The 27,607-nt window shown below is 51.7% G+C and overlaps 1 protein-coding gene across 8 annotated transcripts in view; it reads left to right on the forward strand.

Moving 5' to 3' along the window:
* KCNT1 (potassium sodium-activated channel subfamily T member 1) overlaps positions 1-27,607 on the forward strand; it is a 90,948-nt gene that overhangs the window by 31,836 nt on the left and 31,505 nt on the right. Inside the window, exons 1-2 of one of the 8 annotated variants that reach the window (XM_027778091.2) lie at positions 10,596-10,870; positions 21,967-22,008. The exons of 6 other annotated variants lie outside the window; for them this stretch is intronic. In XM_027778091.2, the coding sequence (XP_027633892.2) occupies positions 10,722-10,870; positions 21,967-22,008 (191 nt within the window). In that variant the 5' untranslated portion in view covers positions 10,596-10,721. Of the gene's footprint in view, positions 1-10,595; positions 10,871-21,966; positions 22,009-27,607 lie in introns of those variants that run through there. One more of the 8 variants, XM_055802589.1, reaches the window with a different exon arrangement.

The raw sequence follows: 27,607 nt of genomic DNA on the forward strand, positions 1-27,607 counted from the left end.
GAACCAGAAGCTGACAAGCAGATAAGACCAACAGCATGTAATAACCTGACTTAAAATCCTTTTCCATGGCTTTAGTTCAACTTCTTGACCAGGAGTGCTCAGCAGAAGGCGGCACAGCTCTTGAACTTATACAGCAGTGCTGATCTCCTCTGGGGGAATTTCAGGTGGTTTGGTTTTGGTTTTTGGTTTGGGTTTTTTTGTTTTTTGGTTTTGTTTTTTTTTTGTGCAGAAGAGGCTCCTGGAGACTCTTCCATCAGGGACACACTGTTTAATACAGTTATCTGCACACCTTACTCATTTATTTCAGAGTACACTAAGTGGGTAGATACCTGACAGTGTAAAAGCCCTTTGCCATTGCATAACTGTTGTGTTTGAGGCTTTTAGGAACGCGAAGCCTGTTTGTGGTGATGGTTCGGATGGCCCAAGTGTGACACAAGAAACCTTTCTCAGCCTTTTAATGCCTTGGTGCTGACCCCTGCTTTTGGCTGAATGTGAGAACAAAGAGACCCTGTTTGTCAGATCCCTGACAACCCCTGGGCACAGTATGAGCATCACACGTCGCCTGGGTGGCAGGGGCTCCTACCTCACAGCAGAACTTTCAGCTACAGCACGCTATTGATTGGTAAGCAAAGTTGTTTTTTTTTTTCATTGAGGTTAAAATAAGAAATGTATTTGAAGATCAATGGTCTGGTACAACCCCTTGTTCTAGTCCTGCCCACACACCATGATGAGGCTGTCATAGACTCTATGGAGTTCATGCCTCATTTCTGCAGCACATTGTGAATTTCTCTTTATACAGGCTTGCCATTTTCTCTGTCTTATATAATGTATTACAAAATGAATGGTGACAGAAACAGAAAATGTATGGCAAATGGTACGTAGCATGATCCAGCGACCCTGGAGAGGGAAGAAAATTTTATTACTGTGAGACATAATTGACAAAGCTGATGGGAGACCCCAAAGCCTAAGTTTCTCCTCTGAAGGTTCATCTTTAAAAAAAAAAAAAAAAAGTTTTAAGAAGGTTTTTAGGTGCTAAAATTCTCCACAGTTTAAGCAGAAACTCTTAGAGGCATTTAATAAGTAAACACTGCTTTGCAGTTTAACAGATCATTTAATTAGAATTTTAATACTTTAGTAACAAAGTTGCTGCAAAAATGTCATGGAAAAAAAGGCTGAGAGTCCTCTAAAACTGCAAAGTAGGAATCACTTTGGCATTTTGAAAGTCTCTGTGAAACTGCTTCCTAGCAAGCTCTGCCAGGGAGCTCAGAGGGGTGTTTTGCAGCAGCGAGCAAGCTGCCTATGCCTCTCGGCTCATTAATTGCCGTAGTGTGTCTCCATCCAGAGCATCGCCAGCTCCTGAAGGCACTTTGCTGCTGGGTTGGAGATGGCGAGTGCTCGAAGGGCTCGTGAGAGGCACGTGGGGAGGCACAAGGCGCCTTTTCAGCTCTTGCTGCCTCTTGCATCCCCTGGGAAGGGCTGGGGCGAGTCCCAGGGGAGCAGGGTGTCCCCTGGGACAATGTGCCACCGGAGCTGGTGCTGAGCGTGCCGCTGCTGTCTGTCCTGCCCTTCGCCGCTGAGCGAGGATGCTCAGAGCATCCCTCTCCTTTCGGCGGGGCTTGGCTCAGGTACCTGCAGGAGGGCAGTGAGGGGCAAGTCCTGGCCTCAGAAGGGGACCTGTGGGGCCGAGGCCCTCAGAAAGGCTGGAGGGAAGTTAGAGAACTGCCAGGGTAATCGTGACACACGACATGGGCTTACTGCCTCCTCCTGACCTACCCCAAGGATCTCTCCTGCCCTGCTGCTCCTGTGGGTAGCACGAGTGGTACCCAGGGGTGTTTACAAGGTGTTTTCAGATTCCCAGGGGGAAATGTAATGCACAGACACTGAAAGTGATGAACATTTATAGTGCAAAGATCATTACGGCTGGGAGGCAACAAATTGCAGCTACTAGCAGCCAGCCAGCCTGCTTGTCCCTAGGAGAGCAGCTGTGCCAGCCCTGAGCCCTGTGTCTGGGGGAGCCCAGGAGCCCCCTGCTTGTCCTGGCTGGGTTTTTTGGGTCCTGCCCTGCCACCTTCTCAGAGCATCGCTGCCTGCCTTCCTGCTCACCGCATTGCTCTGCCTCCCTGCGCAGAGCCGGGGCTGACTCATGCTCTGGAAAGCACTGCCTGTCCCTGCCGGCACAGGCTGCCAGCTCTGCTTGGCTGAGGACCCCGGTGCTGGTCTCACTAAATCCTGGGAAGCGGGTAGTGACCCTGTTATGTACTCACCTGGAAAAGTGACTTGGGCATGCCTGATTGCTCTGCCTGGAGACTTTTCATGCTTCCCTTGCAGATATATATTTAGGTTTTACCCAAGGGCTTTTAATTTCCTTGCTGGCTTGAGCAGCTGTGACAGGTATACAGATACCTTCCCTTATTCTTCCAGCACTTTAACCTCTTGTCAGCTTTGTGAAGAAGTAGGGAGAACTTATGAGTCACTGTAAAGCTTCAGGGTCTCATCGCTCTGCTTGTAAGCATGCAAAATGCACCACAGAGATAGGAAGCTTGTCGGAGGTATCATGACTTTGTCGAGGTATTTGTTCAGCAGCTGCTCGGGTCTGCTCTATTTCTTCATCTCCCTGCGAAGCAGCCCCAAGTTAACAGACTGGGTTTGCAGCTTTCGTGTTCGTTGCTGCTGAGCCACACTTAGAGAGGTAAAAATGGGTTTGCAAAGGCTGCGATGACAGTTCTGGGATTCGGCGCGCGAGGCTCTTGCAGTGCAGTTATATAATGGCTCTCGCCAGCTCCGGGTGTTGGGGAGTTATTGGGCGAAGGGTCCCTCTGCCAGGATAGCCAAGAGAGGGCTTGTTTGTTAATCCCTCGCATCCATCCAGGGCCAGGGTGTAGCCGCAGGGGGAGCAGCCAAGCCCCCCAGCAGCTGGAGCAGCAGAGTGCTGGGGCTGGCATGGGTGCTGCTTGTTGCACCGGGTGGGAGGGGAGCTGCAGGGCATGGCTGCCTGTTCCTGTGCAGTTCCTGAAGTCCTGGGTCCTGTCTTCTAAATGCTAATATTTTGAAATTGTTAACATTTGAAATGTTAATGCAGAGAATTTGGAGAAGAGGAGAGAAATCAAAGGCTTTTCTAGTATCAGACTCACTGTCCCCCTCCAGGCTTGCAGCCTGCTTGCAAACTCTGTATATATTTTCTTACTTTACATAATTTTTCCATTTCTCTCCATCAGCCCAGCTCTTCAAAGGCTCCCTTCTGTTCCCAGCTCTCTTGCTGCTACTAAATATGCTCTCCTCTGTGCTTTCTAAAGTGTTCTTTCTTTCCTGAAACTCCAGTGCTCCACTTTATTAGAGAAGTCTCCCAAACTCTGCTGAGGAGATGCTGGGCGAGGGAATGAGCTGCTGCCAGGTGCTGCTTGAGTTGTACTGCCTGATTCAGCTGCCAAGACTAAATCGGGGAAGTGAGGGAATAAAGCACAGCCAGTTAATTTCTGCCTGTGTCATGCAAATCTCCCAGGCGCCTTCGAGTGCCTGGTGCAGAATCAGTTGGCCAAAGGTTTCTGCAGCTGTGTGATGGTGTTGGTGAATGTTGGTGTCCCCCACTCCAGGCTCTCTCCTGCTGGGTTTCTTTGGATTGCTGTGGTGCCAGCACCCTCCAGAAGTGCAGCGGGGATGGAGCAGCCCCCCAAGCCCCCCATGGTCCCAGCAGCAGGGAGGTCCTTGGAGGTGACTCCCTCCCAAAGGTGGACATGGCTGCAGTGGTGGCATTGCCTGCAGTAAATGTGCTCCAGTGGAGATTCCTGCATGGAGACAGGGACTCCAGTACGGTCGTGGTGTTGGCAACAGCCGCTCAGCCCAACTGCTGTCCCAGCCAGCTGCTGCGATGACAGAAATCCCTGCAGTCCATGAACTTCTCCTGAAGTGCTTTTAATGACAGTTTAGTATGAACACTTAGCGCTTGCTACAGAGCTTCTCACCCCTGGAACCGAAATGCTTCACTGTGAAGGGTAAGGACCATTATCCCTGTGTTCACAGGGGGGAAATAGCTGGATTTTATTTGTGGGAGTAATTATAACAAGTGGAATTAATCAACTTTTCATATGAATGGTGTTGCTTTTTAAAGACAAATGTCGGGAGAGAGTCCTAGATACAAAGGAGAACTCACAGTGGTCTAGATCCATCTGACGGCTTCTCAGGGAACTCGTCAGTGCCTGTGGTGCAAAGGCATTAACCCTGCCAAGGCAGCGTGCGGAGGGAACAGAAGCCAGTGAAAGTAAATGCAAGACAGGGCACAGTATTGACTTACTCATGCCCTGGATCTTGGTGAGCAGGCGCTGCAGGGAGCTGCTGTTGCCCTAACCCCAGTGTGTATCGCTCCCTCTGCACTTCAAAGCCCCATTGCTTGGGGACACTCTCCCAGCTCCTGAATGCCCTCTGAGTCTCGGCACACATGGACAAATTCCACTGAAATAATTCCTGTTTCTAGTTTCTTAGCTGGAGGACTCAAAAGAGGCCATAACCTCTTATAAGCGCCTGCAAGGTCACTGAGGGTTGGGCTTTGTTTCTCTCCTTTTCTGTCCATCCCCCTCTTGTATTTTGGTTCTCTTCAGGCTGCAGGTTTGCCGGGGAAAAGGGCTGGGTTCTTGTGTTGAGCTGGGGGAGAGAGAGGCTTCTTTTGGCTGGGACCTCTTGGTGTGATGGTAATGCATGTGGTGAATAATAACGGCTCTGTGCACCATGGATGCAGGTAGGAGAGACACTGAGATGCTTTCTCGTGTCGCTGCCCTGCTGCATACAACCCATCACTGGTTCTGTTTGTGGAGATGCCAAGATGTGGATTGACCTCAGAGAAAACTGAAGTCCTGGGAAATCCTCCCATTAGCTTTGGCAATCTGCTGCTGAGGGCCTCTGCTGGCAGGCACTGCAGGGGAGGGGAAGGCAGGAGCTGGTCCGTCAGATACAGAGCACTGCAGGAGCTTAAATGCAGACCCCATTTGCAAGTACTTTGAATTGCAAAGTGCTGCCATGGCCTGGCCTGGCCCTAACCTGGCTGGAGCAGTGCTCAGGCAGTGCTGGCCCTGGTTAGGGAGGGGGATCTGCGTCTTTCTTGGGTAGCAGCCTCTGGGAAGCCCCTGGTCACCTGGAGGCACGTCTTTGTGAACAGCAGGTAGGAGTCACTGTCCATCCCTGGTTTTCCCTGAGCCCCTTCAGGGAGGAGTTGATCATCTGTGTCTTTTAAACCCTGATTTTCATTGCATAACTCATCACCGTCAGAGAAGGGTCTGCTGGCTTGTCACAGCAGCTAAGTGCTGAGGTCCTGCTCCCATGCCGGTGGCCACGTGCCAGAGAGGACCTTCCTCTCCAGGCTAATGGAAAGAAAATGGAGAGAAGTTTTTAAATTCACCCTGGATCAATGCAAACAGTATTTTCTAAGCAATTTTATTAATAAATACACACATCCTGGCTGTCCAGAGAGGATTCCAAAGCATCTCTTGTATATTCTAATATACCAATACAGGTACCGTCTGTTTGACTTGTAAAAGGAGCTCTTTGGATTCAGCCTGCTCATTAACCTCTCCACCTGATGATTGATAGTCACAAATAAGGGCAGAAGGACGTGTCTTGTTAGGAAAAGGGTTACTTGGGCCACTCTTGTGCATGATGTGCTGTTGGAGAGAGCAGGCAAGGGGCTCCTGGGGGTCTCAGGGGTCTGTGTGTGCATGCTCCCACCACATCCCTGTGCAGAGGAGGAGCGCTGGCACCCCACAGGGATGGAAAGGCTAAGTCCTATGCAAAGGAGGAGGGTGTGGAGCATCAACATTATTTTTGTTGGTGGTTTTTGTTTTTTCTTTTTGGCAAATTTGTTATTTCAACTGAAACAAACGGCAGAGGAAAAAATATTCTAGAGAGCAAGCAGAAGCTTCATCTTCTGTGATTTTAACTTCCCATTGGAAAAGAGAACAACTAGTAAAAAGAAAAAAAATACACCTTTACATTTCCTCAAAAATGCTGACCTTTCCAGCCAACTCTGTTGAAAAAAGGATGCTTCTGCTGTTGCTTAAACAATGCTGCTTCATGCGGCATGGTGCTAGCCTGTCTGCAGGAGCCTCGCAGTGAGGCACGGAGTTGTTTTTGCAGAGCTGTGCGTGAGCCTTGGCAACCTCAAAACATTGGCAGCTTTTGAAAAGCTATTTTGCAGAATGCATAGTGACAATGTAGGGCATTCCCCAGTGACTAAAGGGCAAAACTGGTGCGTGTGCACTTCTTGAAAAACACTTCAGCAAATGGCTGGGCCAGAGAGGTTTGTAACGTTTGTCAAAGGATTCGCAGTGCTCTAGAGCCCGCTCAGCCACTAGTATCATGCTATTACATTCGTTGGGGTCTTGAAATATATGGAGTGTTTGTGGTGGTAATGAAATTTCATGGGACCTTGCTTTTCCATGGCGTTATTAAATAAAGGGAGGTCAGGACCGCCCTGCGAAGGCAGCACAAACACAAAGCAGCCCGATGAGGAGCAGCTGGAGGGGCTGTGCAGGGCGCTGCTCCTCGGGAGCCGGGTGATAGCCCAAATGGGAAGGTGATTTTCCTAGACAAGCTTGCTAGCGGGTCCATAGAACCAGGGGCTTCACTGGAGAGATAATAATGAGCCTTAATGACTTTTCAGCTTGGGTCCCTCGAATTATCACTGTATTTGTATGAGCGCAGCCCCCTGTAAAGCAGCAGCTCTGCTGTGGCTGATAAAGCCTCTCATGAGATGCTGACACGGTCATGACTGCAGATGTTTGCTAACAAAACATGCTCTCCTACACCTTTTGTGGGTTTGGAAGTATCTTTGCATGTTAGATGCCTTTCAGGGTGACTTTTCAAGGTTTTTAGGTATATTAAATTGGCTTTTCTTACAGAAGGCTTTGCACGCTAACATGTCTGGGTTATGCCTCAACATAACAGGTTTATTTGCCAGAAGATTATGAAAAAAAACCCCAACCCCTTCCTGTTTCATCAACTAACTATAATGGACCAGGTCATGCGTTATTAATAATAAGTTGAATAGGTGCGTAAAAGGAGTTTTGGCAGTCCGGACTGAGAGCTACTTGGATAAAAGGAGAATATTTGACAATGCAGTTGCTGTGGATTCAATTAAGACTAATGAAAAATCCGTTTCTTTCTGAATCTTATTTTCAGAAATATTATTACCACTGCAACTCCTGCTCAGCAATTCCCAGCATCTCTCCAGCACAGCAGTGGCCTCTGCATAATGCAGACACTGAAATGAGAAATCAGCACTTTGTAATGGGCTCTCCAACTAAAACTAAACATCAGTTTCCTGGCTTGCAGTCAGGTGGTTGGCATTCAGTTAGCTGGACAAATATTTCTGGACCAGAGGAATTCTTATTCAAACTTTGATGTTACCAAGGTTGTGTTTTGTTGATTTTCACCCTGAATTCCCTTGGAGAACGCGTTGCACAAACAAGGAGTTTGATGTATAGCTTACCCTCATATACTTGTAGAGCGGGCTTACTGAGCTGTGCTTCAGGTTACATTTACAGCCGTGGCTCATTCTAGGAACATGCAGTTTCCCAGCAAGAATGAGCGTTCTGGGTCTACTGAGTGATGCATTTTGCCTGTTGCATTATTTGAGCTCAGGGTAAGCATATAGCAGTCACAAGCGGCCATCACGAGCACAGGGGACTTGCAATTAGTCTTAAATGTCTTTTCCTAAGTAATAGTGCTTCCAAAGTTACAGGAAAGTGGCTTTATCCATCGGTGTGATCCTTTACCCTCTGACAGACGGCGACGTGCTCCACCAACAACCCAGCACTCCAGTGCTTTTATTTTTCCTTTTTTCTCCTCAGTGCCCTGGCTGCCCACCTCCAAGCCAAGGGGACCAGGGTGCTTTTCCTGCATTGCTGGTGGCTCAGTGACCCAAAGCGCTCTGGGTTGTCTTCGTGCCAAGCTCCTGCTTTCCTCCTCCTCTTTCAACTGCTCTAACTGACACAACAGCACTTGGTGACTGTCTGGGAGGTGACTTGGAAGGAGAGATGCTGCTGGGGCTGTAGGTCTTTAGGTGAAGCGTGGAACACGTTGCATTGCCTGGGAGAGGAATGTTTTTCTGACACAACTACAGCAAAGGAACTGCTTCAGCAACCCGACATAGGTCTGAGCAGTCTGAGTAGCTCTGTGGGATTATCCAGCCTCGGAGAGGTGCTCCTCGGCATCAGGCGACCTCTTTTCTGCCTTGGAAGGGAAACGGCTGTTCAAACCAGCAGCCCTGTTTGCAGTTTCTCATGACCCTGCATCGAAACACTCCCCTTTCTCCTGGTTTTCATGTCTTGGTTTGTGTTTAAGTGCTTAACAGAAAGGCGTCTTCATGTAGAGGCTTCCACAGGCCGGAACCGAATTTCTCAAGGGGTTCTTTGATGTGGGTCTTGTCAACTTCTATACAACAAAAGTATGACAGGAGAGTTTCCATTTTCTGTTAAAATTGCCCAGCTTTTTTGCTAATACCTCTTCTATTCCATGCTGCTGCTTGATGGCATTAGTTAGATATTAGTTAGATAGATAGATTATAATTCAGGCATAAATCACTTTTCACATCTAATCTCAATCCTGAAATTAATGTTCTTCTGGAGTTAGGAACACAATACAATGTAGAATTTGCAAATAGCTCCCTAAAAGAGGGCTGATTGCCCCAGTTCCAGTGACTCCTGTTATCTAGGAGGGTTCATCAGGCCAACCCAGAGGGCTAACAGCACTAATTACATCTGGAGCAATAAGCTGAGGATGAGGCTGAAGCCAACCATGAAGCAGAAAGGAATGACTCTCTTAGAAAATGAATGCATTGAGCTAATGAATCATTTTGAGGCAAAAGGAGAAATTAAGTGTACGCTGAAAGCTGGCACGTTAGTAAATGGGCTGTGGGTTTTTATCCATTTTACATTTCAAAATGCTGAAATAAAGCATGTCTTACGGTGAAATCCCATTAAGAAATAATGCTCTGAGTAGGGAAACAAGGGTTTGGTTAACAGGAAATGGGGACTTGGATTCTTTTCCTAGAGCAGCCAGGGACTGCCAGTGTCATGGGGTAAGTCATGGCAAGGTACTGATCTTGGGGGGACGAACAGAGAGCAGAGCTCGTGCCGGACAGCTCACGGTTAAAAGAGGGAAAGAAGAGAACTGGGCTTTTCTTGCCAGAGTTGGGTGCAAGACAGTGGAGTCGGGTGCCCCGCTAGCCTCGCGGCGGTATGGAAGGGTGTGTGTGGTTAGGGCACATGGCTGGTGCCAAAGGAAACAGTCAGCTTGTCATTCTGAAGGTACTTCAGACAGCCTTCGCCCAGTTGTCTGCTCTCTGGTGACCCTCCCAGGTATCAATACGTTGACTCTTTGTGCACCATGTTCAGTTGAAAGAAATGCTGGGGTGGCGCAGAGTTACTTGCACTGGCTCTTCACGTCGTGGTGTCTCAGTGGTGATCAGTCCGTGAATTTGCTCTTTAAGGTACGCAGCAGGGCAGCATTGCCATGAGACAGTGATGTCCAGCTGAGTGGCACTTGGCATACCATGGGGCTGCATCGATGCACCGTGGGGTCACGTTGGCGCAGTGTTGGCGTGTCATAGCGCTGCACGGTGGCGTTATAAGAGTAGGTCTGTAAGTCCCCCCTCCAAGCAATTTTACAACATGTCACGTGAAGTTGGCGTGCCGTGGGGCGGTGTTGGCCTGCCGTGGGGCGGTGCCGGCCGCCGCTGTCCGTGGTGCTGAGCCCCGTGCCCCGGGGGAGCGGCTCCGCGCTGTGCCCCCCCGTGGGCCGCTTGAAGATGCTCTTTGTTGAGGGCTGCACCAAGCACCACCGGGAGCAGCTATGGACTGGTGGCATTCCCAGAGGAGGGCGGGATGCGTGACTCCCCTTTCCAGTCCCACCTGCGCACTGGGGGACTCACGGGTTTATCTCCCCCTCCCCTGGCTACCGTGAATTCCCTTTTCTGTTTGACACGTGAGAAATCGGTGCCAAGCGTGGTCAAGGAGCAGCAGCTTTTGTTCCCACCCAAAGAGGGAAGGCTGGGTTGTTCTGGGACAGGTGGGGTGCACCTCTCTGGGGGCTGTTGTAGCCTGGCCAGGGGAGCAGGGGTTGAGCCCCTATGGCCGCTCGCCGCTCCAAGGGAAGCAGCAGCGAGTTCCTCTCGGCTCGGTTCACAGCGGGTGTGTTTAGGAGGGGACCTTGCTCAGCTGCTCTGTGTGTGCGAGCCAAGCACGCTGAGTCTATTCCCTGGCATGCAGTCCACACACTGCTCTACACAGAGGAATAAGATAAAATAGCTTCCTCCCCCTCACGTTGCTACTGAAAAACAGGGATGGGGAAAAAATAATCCCTCAGCCCCTGCCCTGCTTGTGGTGATAAGAGCACTGCAATCGTTTTTTTAAAGGAGGCAGCCAAGTAGTAATAATTACATTATTTACTAAACAAAGCCATTTCAGAGATTTCTGTATTGTGGATGTTTTCTGGGTCATTTTGCACCAAATTCATTGCAGCAGCAAAGCTGGAGAGTTTGCCTTGACTCCCCTCACTACCAAAATAAATGTACAGGGCAGGATTGTTCCACTGAGCAGCCGTGACTGGGGAGAGAGAAGAAGGAAGGAGATGGTACGTGCCGACAGCTCTAAACTGAATGCGGTGAGGATTGCTGTGTATGAGAGAGTTCAGGGGGGAAAGAGGAGCAAGTCACAGAGGCAGCCAAAGCTGGCAGGATGGCAAGAGCCAAGCTGAAGAATTCCCCCTCAGAGAGCAATTCCCATGTAAAAACTGTCCCACCAGCAACGACAGAAGATGTCCACGGTGTGAGCCCCTTGCTACCGACTCGGAGGATGGGATCCTTGGGGAGTGATGTCGGACAAAGGTATTGCAGGACTGCAGTGGTTCGTGGGGCTGCGTGGGTGGGGGAGGCAGCACCTTTTATCTTTTAAATGAGAGGGAAAGGATTAGTGCCAGTGCGGGCTGGAGGGGTGGTGGGATCAAATCCTTCTGGTAGCTATGTTAAAGAGCCACCCCAGCTCCAAAGTTGTATTATGAAATAGGTAGCTGGAACAGAAGAAAGCCATTTCCTTTAAATTTTTTATAAGTGCTTCTTGGTTTTCTATATGCTAAACCCATGTCTGAATGGCAGCCCTGAGATCGTGGGGCTGCCACACAACACTGTGAACTTGTACTGCGCCTTATCTGTGCAGTGGAAGACTGAAGCTTATTTACACTGCTAACCCCACAGTATGCACTGCACATAAGCACCATGTTTGGATGGAGGGAGAGATGCTTGATTTCTTCATCTGAGGAATAATTTATTTGTAACTGGGGAAAAAAAAAAAGAAGCTATCATACAAAATGCTGCAGCCTCTTTCTGCAAGCACCCAGCTGATGTGTATAGAAAGAAATGAGCTGTTTTTCAGAATGATAAAATGCTTTAATATTGCACTTGAATTACAGTGTTTCAGAAGAAGACAGGTCCCCTAGTTATGATGAGATCAGGGTGCATATGTCAGTAATCCAGTTCTTGTTCTGTTCATTCCATTTTCTTTCTTTTTTTTCTTTTCTTTTTTTTGTGTGTGTGTGTGTGGGTTTGTTTTGTTTTGTTTTGTTTCCCCTCATCTAGTCAGCCTTTCAGCCCATCCATGCTCTCTTTCTTCTTGGCAAAAATTGCCTCACCTGTGATTGTGTACTGTATATCTTCTAGGATGTAACTTGGTGCTGTTTCTAGCTTGGGTTTCCAGTGCAAATGAGCACTTTGGAAAGCTGCTCCTCATGGTGAATTTTACTTGTTTGGCTTTAGATTGGAAAGAATTAGCACCTCAGCTTCAGTATCTCAGTGAATCCTACTGGTGGGCTGGAGGGAAGATGGCACCAAGCCAGGACTGGCAGATGTGGTCCCCACTGGGGAAGCTGAGGAAGGAGGTGTGTGATGTGGGGGCAAGGCAAGAGCATCAGCGTGGGTGTTCCCCCGGTGCCGAGCTGTGCCAGGGATGTGCTTTAGTCTCCAGGTCTGGGAGGCAGAGTCCTGGTGTACTTGTGGAACTGAGAGTGCATGTCTCAGTCTGGTGTGTGGTGTGTCAACTCTCCAGATGGGACCGATGTTGGTTCTCTGGTGAGCCAACACTTGGATCTTGTGGGTTGTTAGGCCTTCTGACTTCATGAGGCAAGGGCTTACACATGTAGAAAGCTGTAGATGGGCATCATGTGGGTGCATTGGAACTAAATCCCTGAAGCTTCTGTGGTCTTGGTGTGTTTTGACAAGCAATCTGAATCTGCTCCCAGTGTCAATCAGACTACTTTCGCTCTGCTTTTGCATGTTGCTTTCATTGCTTCAAAAAGACATCCAAGATAGACCTGTTCTAGGCTCTGCACCTCTGAAGGCATGGCCTGGACACTATTGCTGGCAAAGCCTAAGGAGTGAGTTTGCTTTCTCTCTGTGCTCCTTCAGGTACTGTTGATGTAACCCTCACAACAGTGCCAGTGTTCAGATCCAGATGCACTGGGACTACAAAAAGACTCGTACTTGCAACTGGGGGACTCACAAACCCATCCCAACCACCGTTACTCAGCTGTGATTAAACATGCAAGACAGGCATCTCCTCTCCTGCCCTCAGAAGCTTGGGAGGTGCCTGCCCAGGACCAGGGAGCCAAACCTTCATCCCTGGGCTGACCCGCCTTGTCTCTTGTGGGGGGCATGGCACAAAGGAGGGATGCTGCAAGTCATTGGATCTGGAGGGGCAGGGTGCAACGATTCCAAAAATTGCATAGCTACAGTGTTTTAGTGGACCCTTTCCAGAAGGTCAAGTGTGCAGAGCACACCAGGGTGCCTCAGGGCATTATAAAAGAACCCCATTCCCTCGGTTTTGCTGGAATTTCAAGTGTTTTGCTGCAGTCTTGTGAGGAGCTGATGCCAAGAGTTAGAGAAGTTGATGGCAACACTTTTACATTCTGGCAGTGGGCAGAGCCCTGAGCTGCCGCTGGCACTGTTTGAATTCCCGACTGCTGGGCTTCCCTTCTTTGTGTGCCACTTCCCAACAACTGAGTTGGCAATTAAGATTAAGATTTGTGCGCTTCTCTTTCACTGCATGTGTGAGCAACAAAGGCAGGAAGATTGCTTTGGAAATGATGAATAGTGTGTTTGAGATGCTTCGTCTCCTCCAAAGCCAGACACAAGCAGCCTTATCAAGTTAGCAGTGACAATTGTCACTGGAAGTTGGGAGTTAATTTACCTGGTGATGGTGTAAGAAGATGCTGTGTTACAGGATCTTGTCAGGGATGCAAATGAATTTCCTAGATGACTGAATCCAGTTACATTTATTCTCACCTACTTTATTTACCTCATTGCTCTGTCTCAGTCATTGCAGCATCTGAAAGCTTTTAGGGGTTCTCAGTCAAAACAGGAGGAGAGGATTTGAATTCCTCTGGAGATAAATCATTCTACAGCCATGTATTATTCCACTTTTGGAGGTAAAAAGGGGAGTTCGGGGCTGGCCCTGGGCATCCAGGACAAGGATGCTTTCCTGTGGGTGGAGAGCTGTGGGTGGGATGGGACTTGCCCAGGCTGCTCATGTGGAAGTAGCTCCCACTAAAGATGCTTGCAGCTACTTCTGTACATCAGGGGCTGCTCTGAGAAGGGGATGCAACCTGGGCAGCCCCCCGGCTGCTTTGGGGAGGGCAGGCTCTGCTGCCAGACCTGCTGCCTGGGCACTGAAACTCTCCTGGCGTGCAGCAATTGTGTGGCTGGAGCAAGCCGTGAAAAGTTGAGTCTTTCTCCTATGAGCCAGGCTTTTCCTGAGACAGGTTGGTCCCATGTGGCTTGTGTTGGGGAGAATTTGAAAGAGAAAGGTGTGACAGGGAACAAAATCACAGAAAAGCCAAATGCTGCAGTGTGCTCTCTATTGAGCGGCTCTGTGTTTGGGAGGAAGCTGCTGGCAAGCATGAGGACATGTAAATATCTGTGTTTGGATCCCGTTTCATGGGCTGGGGATCTCTCCGTCATACCGGAGATGCGGGTTTAAAAACACAAACAAACATTTTTATAAGATAGTGGTGTCCTGTTTATGCAGCTCTGCTGGATGTAGGGGAAACTCTGACCATTACCCGTCCTGGGGCACTCTGATGCTCTGAAGGGATTGCAAACATACCCTTAAGGTATCTGATTTTGAATCTCTGCCCTAGGCCCTGGGAGGGGGGCAGTGCTGTGTGTCCCCTCCCTGCCCCACATTTCCACCCTTGCCTCTTTGAGTCATGTTTGCTGAGCTGCTGATAGCCAAAATCTGACCTGCTGAGGTTTGGGGAAGAAAATTAGCATTGCAGGAGAGTTGAGGTTGGGGAGGACCTCTGGAGGGCTCTGGTCCAACCCCTTCTCAAAGCTGGACTAACTTTAAAGTTGGCTCAGCTGGCTCAGGACCAGCCCTGCTGAGTGTTGGACATCTCCCAGGCAGGAGATTTCTCAGCTTCTCTGGCTGCCTAGTTCAGAGCTTGATCACTCTCAGGATGAAGAATTTTTGCCTTGCTGCATCTTGTACCTGTTCCCTCTTGCCCTTTTGCTGTGTGCATCCAAGAGGAGGCTGCCTGCACCTCACCCGTCAAGTAGGTGAGGGCAGCAATTAGATCCTTCCCTCCTTTTCTTCCCTTCAGGCTGCACAGTCCCACCCCCCGCAGCCTTACCTCGTCTCTCAGTTTGAAGTATTTTTGGCAGGAATAAATGGGACTTTTCTTCAGCCATGTTACTGGCAACAAAGTGGCTGGAGTCTACACAGTGAGAAATAGCAGCACTCTGCCAGGGCCAATTTAATGCAGTGTCTCTTGGAGGTAAAGTGCTTTGGGGAGTGAGGAAGTCACCCAAACGTATCTGAAAATGTAATTTCTAACCAGTCGATGTTTTTTGCCCCAAGGGGCAGCCAAGCGTTAACAAACGGGTCTCATTAAATGTGTTTTCATCATCACCTAACACTCAAGCAGACCAGTGGAAAAGTCCAGTCTGGCTATTGAAACCATTACAACCACTCTGTCCTTGCAGCCAGGTTTCCTGGTGGTGGTCTCTGTAGCAGGTCACAGCAGCAAGTGCCTGGGTGCAATTCGCCCCGCTGTGCAACCACCGCTGTGCCATGTTGCTGAATCCTTTCAGGCAGGGGGACAATAAGTCAACACCAAATTTAAATTTTTTTTAACATTTCTTTAACAAAAGCCTTTTCTAACAAAGAGCTTTTGGAGATGTATCTCTGTCTTCAGTGAATAGCATAAGCAGGTTTGCCACCTCAGCTTTCAGTGAGGTGTTTTTGTGGAGGAGAAGTGCTGTGGCAGGGACTTCCCTTGTGTGGGGCTTGTCCACCCTGGCCCCCAGCGCCATGCAGTCCTCCCTTGGCTGCCTGCTGAGGGTTTATATCAGAAACGGGAGAAATGCTGAGTCTGGGGGTGTTGGGATGGTGTGGTTATGGGAGGATTTCTGTGGCTGTGCCAGACCTAGCTCCAGCACTTCTCCCCTCTGAGCCAGAGCAGTCTGTGCCACCCAAAGCAGGCAGGAACCAGTACTGCTGCAGGCAGGGTCCCTGCAGGAGCCTTCGGAGAGCCTGAGGTGTCCAGAGGGTTTCACTTACAAAGTCCTTGGCTTGGTCTGCTCTCCCTCTGGATGGGCTGGGCACTGCCTCGTCGGGATGTATGTCTGGTGGTGGGTCTCTCTGTACGGAGAGCACCGAGTCCGCGCCAGGGTTTGCTGTGCCCCACAGCTGTTTGCTGGCAGGGTGTTGATGCTCTGTGATGGTTGTCCAGACTGGAGCACAGCATCTCTGAGCCTTCTGCTGGCAATAACCAAGCCATGGGCTGGTCTCGGAGCTGGGGTCCAACCACCCAGCCTGCCTGCGGGTCCATGCCCAGAATCCCTGGGGGAAGGTGCCTGCTGAGCATCGCCTCTCCTTGCAGCCTTGTGTGTAGTTTCCTTGGGTTGTTCTTCCAGGCAGCATCGTAGGGCTGTGTGCGGGGTGGCATTGCCCGCACGCCATTTAACCTGGGTATGTCCTTCCCACATACCAGTGGGTGCTGCTGTATGATGCTGAGTGTGTTTTCAGTGTGGGACCACCTCAAAAATGGGCAGGGTGCTCAACTGCTGAACTCTGTTATAAGGGTGATATGCAAACACGCTGCCTGATCCTGATGAACAGGAAATGATCCCAGATCCCGGCTGCCAGCACAGCGAGCAGACAGCTGGCATCCTTCGCGCTAAACAGAGCTGTTCATAAACACAGCCAGTGATTTCATCCCGGGCTGTGGCATGGGGGCTTGAGCCTGGCTGTTTCTGGGCTCATCCTGGGGCTGCACTGGAACAGCCCCCAAGCTCTGCTCATCCTCCCCATTTTGCTCCCACTCCTCTGTGCGGGGACAAGACCTACATCACCGTGTCCCAGTCAGGGCTCAGCTCTGAGCTCCCTCCTGCGGTTTCGGATATATTTCAGAGGCTGGTCCCCTGTTTGTGGTCCCCGTCCCACAAGTCCCTATCTCTGTCCCCAGGTGCACTCTGGCAGAAAGCGTTTGCATCCCCTGGGTGGGGGGCAATGCTAATCCCCAAGCTGTTGGTGCTGTAGCCGGGTGCCTGAGGGGAACAGACTGAGTTTTGGAAGCGCTGAGCCCTCCTCCCACGGCTGCTGGTGAGACGCCAGCACCACTGAAAATCTCGGTGCCCTATATAGGCGCTGACACGCAGACGAGGCGCCTAACCTGAGGATGCCTACACTTGAAACACGCACTTGGGCTTCTGCTTGGTTTATTTTAGGTCCCTCATTGCCATCAGGTCCCATCAGGGCATGGGGGTTAGCACGTTTCTCCTCCTTCTCCTCCAGTGGAGGCTTTCCTGCTCATGGTAAGAGCAGGATGCAGCCATGGCCATCCCTCTGAGTGGGCACAAGCTGCCGGTGCAGCCATTGGTGTCGTACAGGGCTCCTGCACAGCGGGGTCTTGCAGCCCACCTCCCAGCTCAGGCATAGTCCTTGACAGGGCTGCAGGGACTCATTTAGCTCCTTGGGAAAGGCAGGAAGGTGTGTGTTAGAGCAGCCTCAGCATCTGTAGGGCCTTTTTGCCCAGCAGACAGAGCCCAGTGCCCAGGCTTGGCAGCACCTGCCCCTTTGGGAGAGCTAAAATCTTCTGGAAGGTAATCATGGGCAGTACTGGGAGCTGCTGGGCACTGGGCTGGGAACGGCTTGTCTGGCTGCTGCGGGTAATGCTGCGTTTTTGGCACCACCCCTTGGTTGGTTCTAAACTTTATGTCATTCTAGTTGTGATGTGGGTTTTGCAGAGTAACACCAAGGACAACTACCTCTGTGATTAACGCAGCACCTTGAGGTGCCGCTCTGTGGGGAGGAGGCAGCCAGGCTCACGGTCCGGGGTGCTGCCGGTGTGGCGTGCTTTGCTGCTGGTGGCGGGCAGGTTGGTCTGTGTGCCGCTTCTCCAGCCATCAGGCTGTGTGTTGGCGTGTGCCTGGAGCAGTTAGTGGTTTTTCCAGGTGCCTGCCGGTTGCTGAGCTTCCTCCAGACCGAGGGTTTTAGGGGCTCGAGTCCTTTCCCTGGGGTCACCCCACTCTGTCCCACAGCCGGGATAGGTGGGGTGCCCTTCCCAAGCACCGAGCGTGTCCTCCCCTCTTGCACGTTTGCAAGCAGGATGCATGCATCTCCCTCTCCCTTTCCCCTTCCTCTTGGTTGTTCCTTCTCCCCCTCTTTACTTTCTTTTTTCGTCTCCTCCCATCTGTCCTTCGCACATCAGGCTATTTTTGGGGATGAGTTTCTCACTGTCAATATGGTAGGAACCGTGGTGCATCTCATGTCTTAGGGGATGAACACCACTTTGGGAAGCCTTCCCAAGCAGTTACCTTGCTTGGTTCATCTTAAACCCCCTGCCTTACCCCTGTTTTGAAGGCATTTCAAGACTGGGGGCTAAAGGGCACTAAATCTGACAGCTGTCTCCTCCAGCTCTGAGATAGAGCCAGAAAAGACAGCCACCAAATATAGTGTCCTTTAGCCCCTGGCCTTGAAATGCCTCCGAGCCTTGCAAGTGGTTATTAAGCAGCCTGAAGCCCAGTGCGGTGTTGGCAGGTCATTACTTGTGTCTTTGTAACATCCAGGGGCTTTAAGTCAAGGCATGATTTTTTATTATTTTTTTTATTATTTTCTTGGAAATGATGGCTGTAAATTGAATAGGAAATGCACAACCAGAAATTAATTTTTGATACCTTTCATTTACCAAAATACCTCCCAGAAAAATCGGGAGACAGCGGTAAAGGCGCAGAGCTGGCAGGGAGTTTGCTGGGAGGGAGCAGATCTCTGTGCAAGCTCAGCTGAGCTCTGCTGTGCTTTGCTGCTCTCTGCTCCATCTGAGCATCTTCGAGTACTTGAAATACAGGGACAGTATTTAGCCTCAAATTATCTGCATGAGGCAGATGAACGAAATGCCACCCAGATCCCGCAGCACCCTGGCAGAGCTGGGAGGAGAGCTGGGGTTCGGGGCCAGCTGCTGTCCACTCCCTGGAACACAGGGGCAGATGGGATCTGCAGCTTGCATGCCTGGGGGTCCCCACATCCTTGCCCAGCTTGAGGGGGAACAACTGCCTTTGCTGGGGTGTGCTGGAGCTAGAGCCAGAGCCAGGGAGGCAGGGTGGGGTAAAAAGGTGGCTGCTCAGCTGAGGAGCTGCTGTGCAGCGTGGGTGGGCAGGTGATTGCTCTCTCTTGTACATAAGCAAGGTTTATTAGTGGCTTTTGTTCTAATAATAAATGCACCATTCTCTCCTCACCTTCTCACAAAACTTTTCCATTTTGTAAGGGGTTGCGGCTTGCAATGCGCTGGCAGACCTGTCTCTGCAGCAGTGAAGTTTCTTCCTCCTCTGCTCCTCTCCTTTCTCTCGTCCTTCCCTGCTCTGCCCTTCTCTCTGGGAGATGCTGCCTGCACCAGCCAGGAGCTTGGCATCATGGTTTAATGGTCGGCAGTGCCAGGGTGATGGGGCTCAGCTTCCTCTGGGCGGGTATGGCAATTCTCTCCCAGACCCTGGACTCTGGAAGGGAGCGAAGGTTGGGCTCGCTGCCCGCATCGTAGCTGTCTGCCATGGTAGGAATGAGATGAGTTGAGGTTTACCTGCGCAGGGATACTCAGGGAGGCAGATCTGGATGAAATATAAAAGTGAATTTAAAGTAGATTTCCTAAAACAAATTACAAGCCAGTGTAACCTTTCTGACTCAGTTAAATGGCTTTAGTTCTGTATATTGTAAATCTAGTCTTTCAAGTGAGACGGTGCACAAAAGGGTTCATGCCGTTCTGCTAATCCTCTCTAGCAGTTCACCTGGATTAATTGCCAGATAAGTGACATTGCAGACAAGTCCACAAAAGCTGGGGTGGAGTTTGTGCAGAGCAGCAAAGGGAGAATGCTCGTGCATCCCCCTGGGGCTGGGTTAGCAGCTCTGCTGGGGCTGGGCTTGCACTTTTAAAAAGTTTTTGGGAACTGGAAAACAACTGTTATTCGGAGAGAAGTGGAGTGATTTTTAGTTTTCTCAAACAATTTTCCATATTTCTCAGCAATTAGACTGCTTATGAGAATTTGGGTGCCTGGTGGGAAGGAGAGGTTTCAGTGTGGCATCTCAGGGTCGCTCCTTCCCCCTGCGATCAGCATCCAGCAGCTGGTTCCCTTCCAGGCTGGGAGCACTTTTTGATACTGTCTTATCAGATGTGTTTAAACCATGGCAAAGAGTGGCCAAAACCACTGTTGGGGAGGTTTATGGTCTGTCCATCATTCTAGAGTCCCTTTTATTCCTGCTGCCTTTTTGTGAATGAGACGTTCATTTGCCTTGCAGGCTTGCCTGTCTGAGGAAGGTGTCCTGGGAATCATGCTGGCTCATCCCGGTGCTCTGGGACCCACGGTGATACCAGACCTTGGGGATCTGCAGGACCCCATCGAGCTGTGTGATTAAATGTGCTGTTGCTGTTCGGTTTTCAGGAGTGTTCCGCCTTGGGGAGCTGCAGCTGAAATAAGCCCCTGTTCATACAGTCTTCCCGGTTGCCAGCTGGCAGCGTATTAGGAGAAAACCAAATAATTTGCTGTTTCTTCCCCATAAACATCTCTGCGAGGCAGAAAAAGCTCCTGTGCAAAACCAAATGCAAGTGGAGGGGCTTGAACAGCCCCTGCTGCTAATGTGGGATAATCCAATTTGGCAGGAGGGAGGCTGAGCTGGCGAGGCTCCTTCCCGGGGCTGCGCTTGCCTCTGCTCTGCAGCTGGAGAAAATCAGAGTTGTTTGTTGTTAATAAATGCCAGGGCTGCTCTGGAGGACGACACAGCTAAGACCCCCACCACAGGACTTGTTATTGCTGGGAGAGACGGCACGAGAGACCATTTGGGACCCCTTGGGTGTGAGCTAACTCACTGCTCCCTGAGCATCACACCGGCACGTTAAAAACTAGCAGGGTGGCAGGGGAAGATGGTAGGTCAGTGGCTTCCTTGTGGCAGGTGGGTTATTGGTGGGCAAGGCTGGGTGTGCGGCCCCAGGGGCACAGCCCCCAGGCTGGATGTGCTAGGAGGCCAGAAGCAGTGGCAGAGGCTCAGCCAGGGCTGGGTTGGAAGCCACCTCCCGTCCCCACCAGCAGCCCCACGGCCCCCCGAGTAGCTCCTGTGGAGGGTTGGTGACCGGGCTGGCTCACCAGCGGGGCTGCGTGGGAGCCTTTCGTCCCGACAGAGTACCTCCTCAGGCCCCGCACCAGCCCCCTCCCTCAGGGCCCCCAGCAATCTCTCCAAAACGGTGCATCTCCTGTGCATGACGCAGGGGGACGGTGCTGTCGGTGTCACCCAGGATGGTGGCTCTGGCGCAGCCTGTGCTCCCTGCGGGTGCTCCAGCTCCGGGGCCATGAGCTGCTCCCTGCAGCCTTTGCACAGATCATAAAAGAAGAGTAGTAGCGAACTACATCATGTCGCAGGGAGGCTGCTCTGTGTGCTTTGTAGCTGAGGGATGAATTAGCTTTCCGTTGGACTCGCATTCTAATTGAAATGTGAATTTATTGCTTTTATTTAGTTGGGACTGTGCCGGAGTGCTGTGGACTCATAAAGCACAAAGCAACATAAAAGAAAAACCTTCATGAGCTGCAGTTGCCCCCTTTGCTTTGGTTGTATTTCTTGATTGCCCTGATTCACGTTAAATAAGGACAGGAAAGAGGGCACTGCTGGAGACTGGGAGAGAGGGATGGGCTGCAGCTCAGGCACTCTCAGGTAATGCCCGCGGTGATGGGGCCTCGTGGCCATCCATGGGGATGGATGTGTCTTGAAGAGAGCGTCATTTTTGCAAAGGGATTTTTTTTTTCCTTTGCAGCTGCAATTGCTTCGTTTCATAGCACTGTGCTGCTGTCTGGCTGCGGGATGTACAGTACACGAGCACGGTCCCTTCCTCTTCCACCTGCTCTAGTACATCTTCATGGTTGTCTTTCTCCCCCTGCCATGACCTGCCGTGTTACACTCATCATTCCGTCCTGTTCTTTTCTTTTCTTTTGTTTTCCCTTTTCTGGTCATAACCTGTGTCTAAGATCATCTCTGTGAAGGTATGTGTAGGAGAAACACAATGTTAGATTCCTAAAAACATCCCAACCAGCATCTTTCAAAATCTAATTTCTCCACAGAAAGCATGACACTGATTTGAGACAATACAGCAGTGCAGCTTGTGAGACTCATTATAAAACCCCCAAAAAAGCATAAAACGTGTTAATCCGTGGAGCTGAGCCTTTAAAGGGCTGTAGACTGGCAAAGCCACCAGAGCATCACCAAGTCCCCAGCGTCCCCACCCTGGGACATCAGCAGGGAAATGTCCCAGACAGGGTGCGACCCCAGGCCCAGCACTTGGGTGGCTGCTTGTCCCTCCAGCATTGGCGTTCCCCGTGGCACGGCTCCGGCTGTCGCCCCGGTTTCTGCCCAGCAGCTGTACATTTCCCTCATGTCCTGTGATGCTCTTGCTCTGTAGGCCTCACGCCGAGGACTTCAGCGTGGATTCCTCCTTCTCGCAGTAAGTGCATCGCATGCATATCCCCGCGCTGGTGCCGTGGGGAGGGGGTGAGGGCTGCTGTGGCACCGCCAGCCCTGGGGACCATCGCTCTTCCAGTGGGAAAAGCCAACTGTGTTCTCCAGAAAGCAAAACCCCCTTGCAGTTTGGGGTGTTTGTGTGGTGCACGTGTGCATGTTGTCTTCTGAGCTAAGTATTTTGGGCAGTACCTGCTGCCAAGAACAGTGGTTAGCCTTGACTTTAAATTAGTGATAGATTATTCTGCTTTTAGGGAAGATGATTGGCAAGAGATTTGTCCTTTACTGCTCTTGGCACCGAGGAGTTGTGTGCGGGACCAGCAAAGCCCTCTGAAAGGGCAGTGCTTCCCACCATGGCGAGGACCGTCTGCACTCAGAGACAGACAAGTTTCTTGGGGAAGAAGTTATATCCTTGGCAGCAAATTGGTGATTACCCATTAGTGATGAGCTCCATGCGCAGACTCTAATTAAACAATCCAGATTCATCAGCAGAGGCAATTATAGGAGCAGACACATGAGTGTCAATCTCCAATGTTGCAAAACAAATAAGCCAAACAGAACACAGCGTGTTATTCTATTGCTTCTTCTCTTTCTGGTTTTTAATGTTTATTATTATTATTATTAGTTTATTAAGAGCAAGTGGTGCCACTGTGTGGCCCTGCCTGCTTTTTTCCCGATTTACTCTCATGGTAAATGCATGAAATCTTGTAAAACAAGAGCAGCGTGGGGCCAGGGCTGGGGCTGCTCCGTGCATCCATGAGGCTGCTGAGACCTTGGATGGGTGACACAGTGGGAGGGTGACTCAGGGGATGAGCGTGTCCTTGCCCAGTGCCCACAGCTGGGGGTGCACATCCTCGGACAGTGCTGTGTGAGAGCCCTCTGCCCTGTGGGGAGAAGCCTGGATCAGGCCCCCACGTAGCACATCACCGCTGGGAAAGGCTCCCTATCCTGCCTGGCTCAGCACCCAGCTCCGGGAGCAGGTTGCAGGCTAGGGCCTGACCCCAGCTTGCTGCAGGCGTGTCGGTAGGGTTACATGCAGACACAGCACAGAGCCCCTCGGTGCTCCCCAGCTTCTCTTGGCCATGGCCCCCTTCCCAAGGCACACACATGTGCCAGGACCCAGAGCAGCACCATCCCCCAGGGATGGCCCTGAGCTGGGGCTCCCAGCCTGGGGAGGCACTGGCGCAGTCCTGGGATGAAGCAGCATGTCCTGCTTCCCCCCGGAGCCAAACTTGTGTTTTTGGGAGCAAAGGGTGCTGCTGGGTTGGTGCTGAGCTGCAGACCCTGCTGTGCATCACCACCACTTGCGCCTTGGTTTGGCACAGATGGATCTTCAACTCCAAGTCGTGAGCGCATCCCCCGCTGCCTCCAGCACTTTGGTGCCTGAAAATGAGCTCTGCAACTGCTAAATCCAGGTGGAGAGGGATTATAGCCACATCCCTAATTAAAAAAGCCCAAACAACAAAACAACAAAGCAAACAGGAAAAAGAAGTCCAGCAGCAGATTTCTTTTTTATCACTCCAGATTCATGAAGCCTTCCCTGCAGTGTGTGTCAGGGCTGCCCAGCACCTGTGTCCTGGCTCAGCGGAGCCCTTGTGCCCTCGGTGCGGTGCCTCCTGCCCAGCCCTTGTCCTGCTGACACAGGGGTGCTTGTGCAGATGAGTTCAGGCCATTGGTCATCTCCTGGTGCCAGATGGGTGGCCATGAGGACTGGCCTGTGAAGCCAACATTTGTCCTGGGCAGAGTTTTTCCAGAAGTGGTTGCTTGGAGCTTGCTTTTCATTCCCCCGAAATAAAATTGCAGTGTTACTGCTGGAGCCAGGATGCCATTACCTGCATCCAGCTGTGTTTAATTTGCTGCAGAGTGGCTGGCAATATCGCTGCTTTCTTTGGGTAGAAATCACCCTCTATAAGAAAACAGGAGATACTTTTTTTTCCAAATTATTCCCATGGTAAATGTGTGAAATCTTGAAGAAACAAGGTTTTGAGCTGGTCCTGGGGCAATGTGTGCCACAGCATCTTGGTTCCCAGTGCAGCGTGTCTATTGGTTTGGGACTCAATTTTGCTAATCATCGTTCATGATGTGCCTCAGCATGTGCGTTGCCCGGAGCCTGAGCAGCTCAGCAAACTCATTCCTGGCGCTGCGTGAGCCATGGCTCACAATGCTCCATCAGCCTGGCGGGGCCACCCAGGCAGCCTGGCCGAGAGGCTGCTGCTGGTGGGAGCAGCTGCCATCCTGTGGGACTGTGATGGGGCCATGATGGTTGCCACAGGGCCATGGTGGCTGTGACAAGGCTACAGTGGCTGCAGTGGGACCATGATGACTGTGGTGGGATCGTGGCTATTGGCACGGGGCCATGGTGGCTGTGACAGGGCTATGGTGGTTGCCATGGGGCTATGGTGGCTGTAGTGGGACTGTGGTGGCTGCTACGGGGCCATGGTGGCTGTGACAGGGTTATGCTGGTTGCCACGGGGCCATGGTGGCTATGATATGGTTGTGGTCATTGCCATGGGGCCATGGTGGCTGTAGTGGGACTGTGGTGGCTGCCATGGGGCCATGGTGGCTATGACATGGTTATGGTGGTTGCCAAGGGGCCATGGTGGCTGTGACAGGGCTATGGTGGTTGTCATGAGGCCATGGTGGCTATGATGGGGCCATAGTGGTTGCCACAGGGCCACGGTGATTGCGAGGGGGCCTGTAAGAGGCTGGTGTGGGACCTGCAGAGCACCTTGTGCTGGTGCTGCCGTGATCTGTGGGGCTTGTCTGGGGCTCTGCAGAGCGAGGGAGAAAGTGGCTCCAGTGTTGCCCCTACTGAGGGATGCGGGACCAGAGAGAGTTGCAGCAAACGGGCAGATTTCCCCTGTTCTGGCCTCTTGCACCATGCGGAGCCTCCCAGGTGCTCTCCCGGGGGGCTGGAACCTGCCCTCCTGGTCCCAGCTCCTCACCCTGAGGCAGGCTGCAGGGGCAGCATTGGCTGGCATGGGGGGCTGTGCCCCACAAACCGGGGGGGCTCCCAGTCCTTCTCTGGGTGCTCGGTGCTTTTTGTTTAAAAACGTGCCAGAGATTTCTGGAGAAGCTGCTTCTGTGAGAGATGTCAGGGCTGTTTGAGAAACCCCTGGAGAAGCTGAGATGCCCATGGAGGAACACCAGTGAGCGTGCTGGCGGTGCCGCCTGGCTCGCTGAGGGAGTGGCCAGGTGTCCAGCCACGTTTGGCTTGCGGCACAGCATCAATCCTGCCCGGCTTCTCCCCGGGAGGCGTGAACCTGCGCATCGCCCGGCCGTGGCACAGAGCGCGGCACGCTGCCCTGCGCACGCCGCAGCCTGCGCCCCGCCGGCTGCCAGCCAAGCCTGCAGCTTTGCAGAAGCGGCAGCAAAGCAAAACCAGGCGGTGGATTTTGCAGAGCCCCCATGAGGGGCTGGTCCCTGCATGGCTGCCTGGTGCGTGGCAGGGATGCAGGGGACGGCAGGAGATGCCACCCCGCAGCTGTGCAGCCCTGCGTGGTTCTGAAGCTGTTTTCTTGCACGCTCGCCAGCGCTCAGCCTGTACAGCCTTCTTGAAACCCACAACCTTCCTCCTTTGAGTAATTGTTCAATTACTGCTTATTGAGCGTGGGGGCAGCCTGTTCCCTGTTTCTCCTTTTGGCAGGCACCCAGGTTTTCTAGACGCACACAGCCGTGTTCCCCAGCCTCAACTCAAAACCATGCACCGGGAGCAGCTCATCCTGCTGGCAAGCCAGGGGCTCTGATGGGAAGGGCCGTAGCTGCCCCCCGTCCTGCGCTCACCCCGCGATAGATGGAGGATGGCAAACACATGTATATCCATAGGGGTGGTGTTCAGTATGCACGGGTCACTTGGTGTCATCCATCTCGCTGTAGCTTCTGTAACCAAATGCCTGTTACCATCAAGAAAACGGTGGGAAAACTGGAAAGAGCATCTCTGATGGATATGGGGAGGGCTGGCAGCTGCTGGAGATGTGCCTGGGTAGCTGGTGTGGTTGCCATCAACAGGTATCTGAGCCTCAGGCTGGCTGAGTGGTTTATTTGGGAAGGACTTGGACCTCTGCTCAGCTTCCCCTGATGCCCCGTGGGGCTCTGCTGGTACCGGCTGCTCAGCCGCAGCATGGTGGTGGTGTGGTGCCTTGAGCCACCCCCGCCTTTTGCTCAATAGGCAAAATCCTGCTGCTCCTTGTGCTGCAGGATGCTGAGAGAGGAAATGCTGCTGACCTGTGCTTCCAGTGCTGCTCCTCACTTTCCTCTGCCCAGGGCTGCATCTGGTACCCACAGCCTGTCCCCGGTGAGCCCACCTGGGCCATCAGCATGTCTCTTAAATACCAGACTTGGCCGCAGCCACGTTTCTTATGGTTTGACCTGTGTGGTTTTCCATGGAGGATGCAGAGCTGTCCTCTGGGCTGAGCCGGAGCAGGGGGATGAAACGCATTCTCACTTGAGACTGCCACTGCCTTGGCAGAGGTGGGTGTTAGTGGCCACCAGATTGCAGAGATTTCTCGGGTTTTGTTGTTGAGATATTTTTTTTGGTTTATTTTTTTCTCCCCCAAAATCTCTGAAGAGTTTTGCTTGCATCCTGCTATACGATGGGGGAAGTTTCTTGAGAAATTTCCTGGGACAAGAGCAGCATTTCCCACCCAGCCAGAGTGTGAGAGGAAGGACTGGAGCTGTAGAGATGCTGAGTTTTTTTCCTGTCTTTCAAGAGCCAATTTATTTGAAGATACACTTCTCATGGCAAGAAGTCTCTATTACGAAACAGAGCAGAAGTGCCTTGGGTGCCTAAGACCTTCTTTGGAAAGCAGCAGCGCAGCTTTGGGCAGCATCCCGGTGCGGGGGGTGGCAGCTCTCTTGGCCAGCCGGTGGATTTTGGAGCCATCTCAGTTTTCAGGCCATGCCCAGCAGCTGTCACATGCCATGGGGACGGGAGGAGAGCTGCCTGCGCCCGACTGCCCATGTAAGTCTCCCTGGGACGCAGAGCTTGGGGGTATGTCTCCATGCCCCCATCCCTGCCTGCGCTGCCCGTGCGGTGAGCCCTGCTGTAGGGCTGCATGTGGGTTTGCTGGGTTTTGTGGTTTACTTGTCTTTAAGGGGACCGTGTTTGTCCCTAGCTCTCCAGGGCAGGTACAACTGTGGAGCCAGGGCTGTCTGTGCTCCTCGGTGTCTATTTTAATGCTGGCAAGCCAGGCTGTGCTCATCCTGGTCTTGCATCCTGCACTGTTTCAAACAAACTATTGGTGTCTTTTTTGGGAGCTCGTCATCTTACAACAAATTGCCTCTAATCTTAGATTAATAAAGTACAATAAATACCGAGCGAAGAAAATGAAATTGCTCAGGCATTATGAAGTGCATAATAGCAGTAATTACACTTCCAAGCAGAGGGCTTGTAACTAACCTTGTACTGCGATGATTATCTGCACGGCCTGGGGAGGTTCAGCTGGGGTGAGGTGGGGGGGAGTAGCTGCTGCCTGCTCCCTTCCTGCAGAACGTGCTGCTGCCTGCACCCCTGGATGCTGCCCGGGCTGGGCTGGCACTATGACACCCAGCTGATGGGAGGGATGCTCGGCCCAGTGGGAGGGATG

The sequence above is a fragment of the Falco peregrinus genome, chromosome 1 (assembly GCF_023634155.1).
Source record: "Falco peregrinus isolate bFalPer1 chromosome 1, bFalPer1.pri, whole genome shotgun sequence".
In the NCBI taxonomy this organism is placed as follows: Eukaryota; Metazoa; Chordata; class Aves; order Falconiformes; family Falconidae; genus Falco; species Falco peregrinus.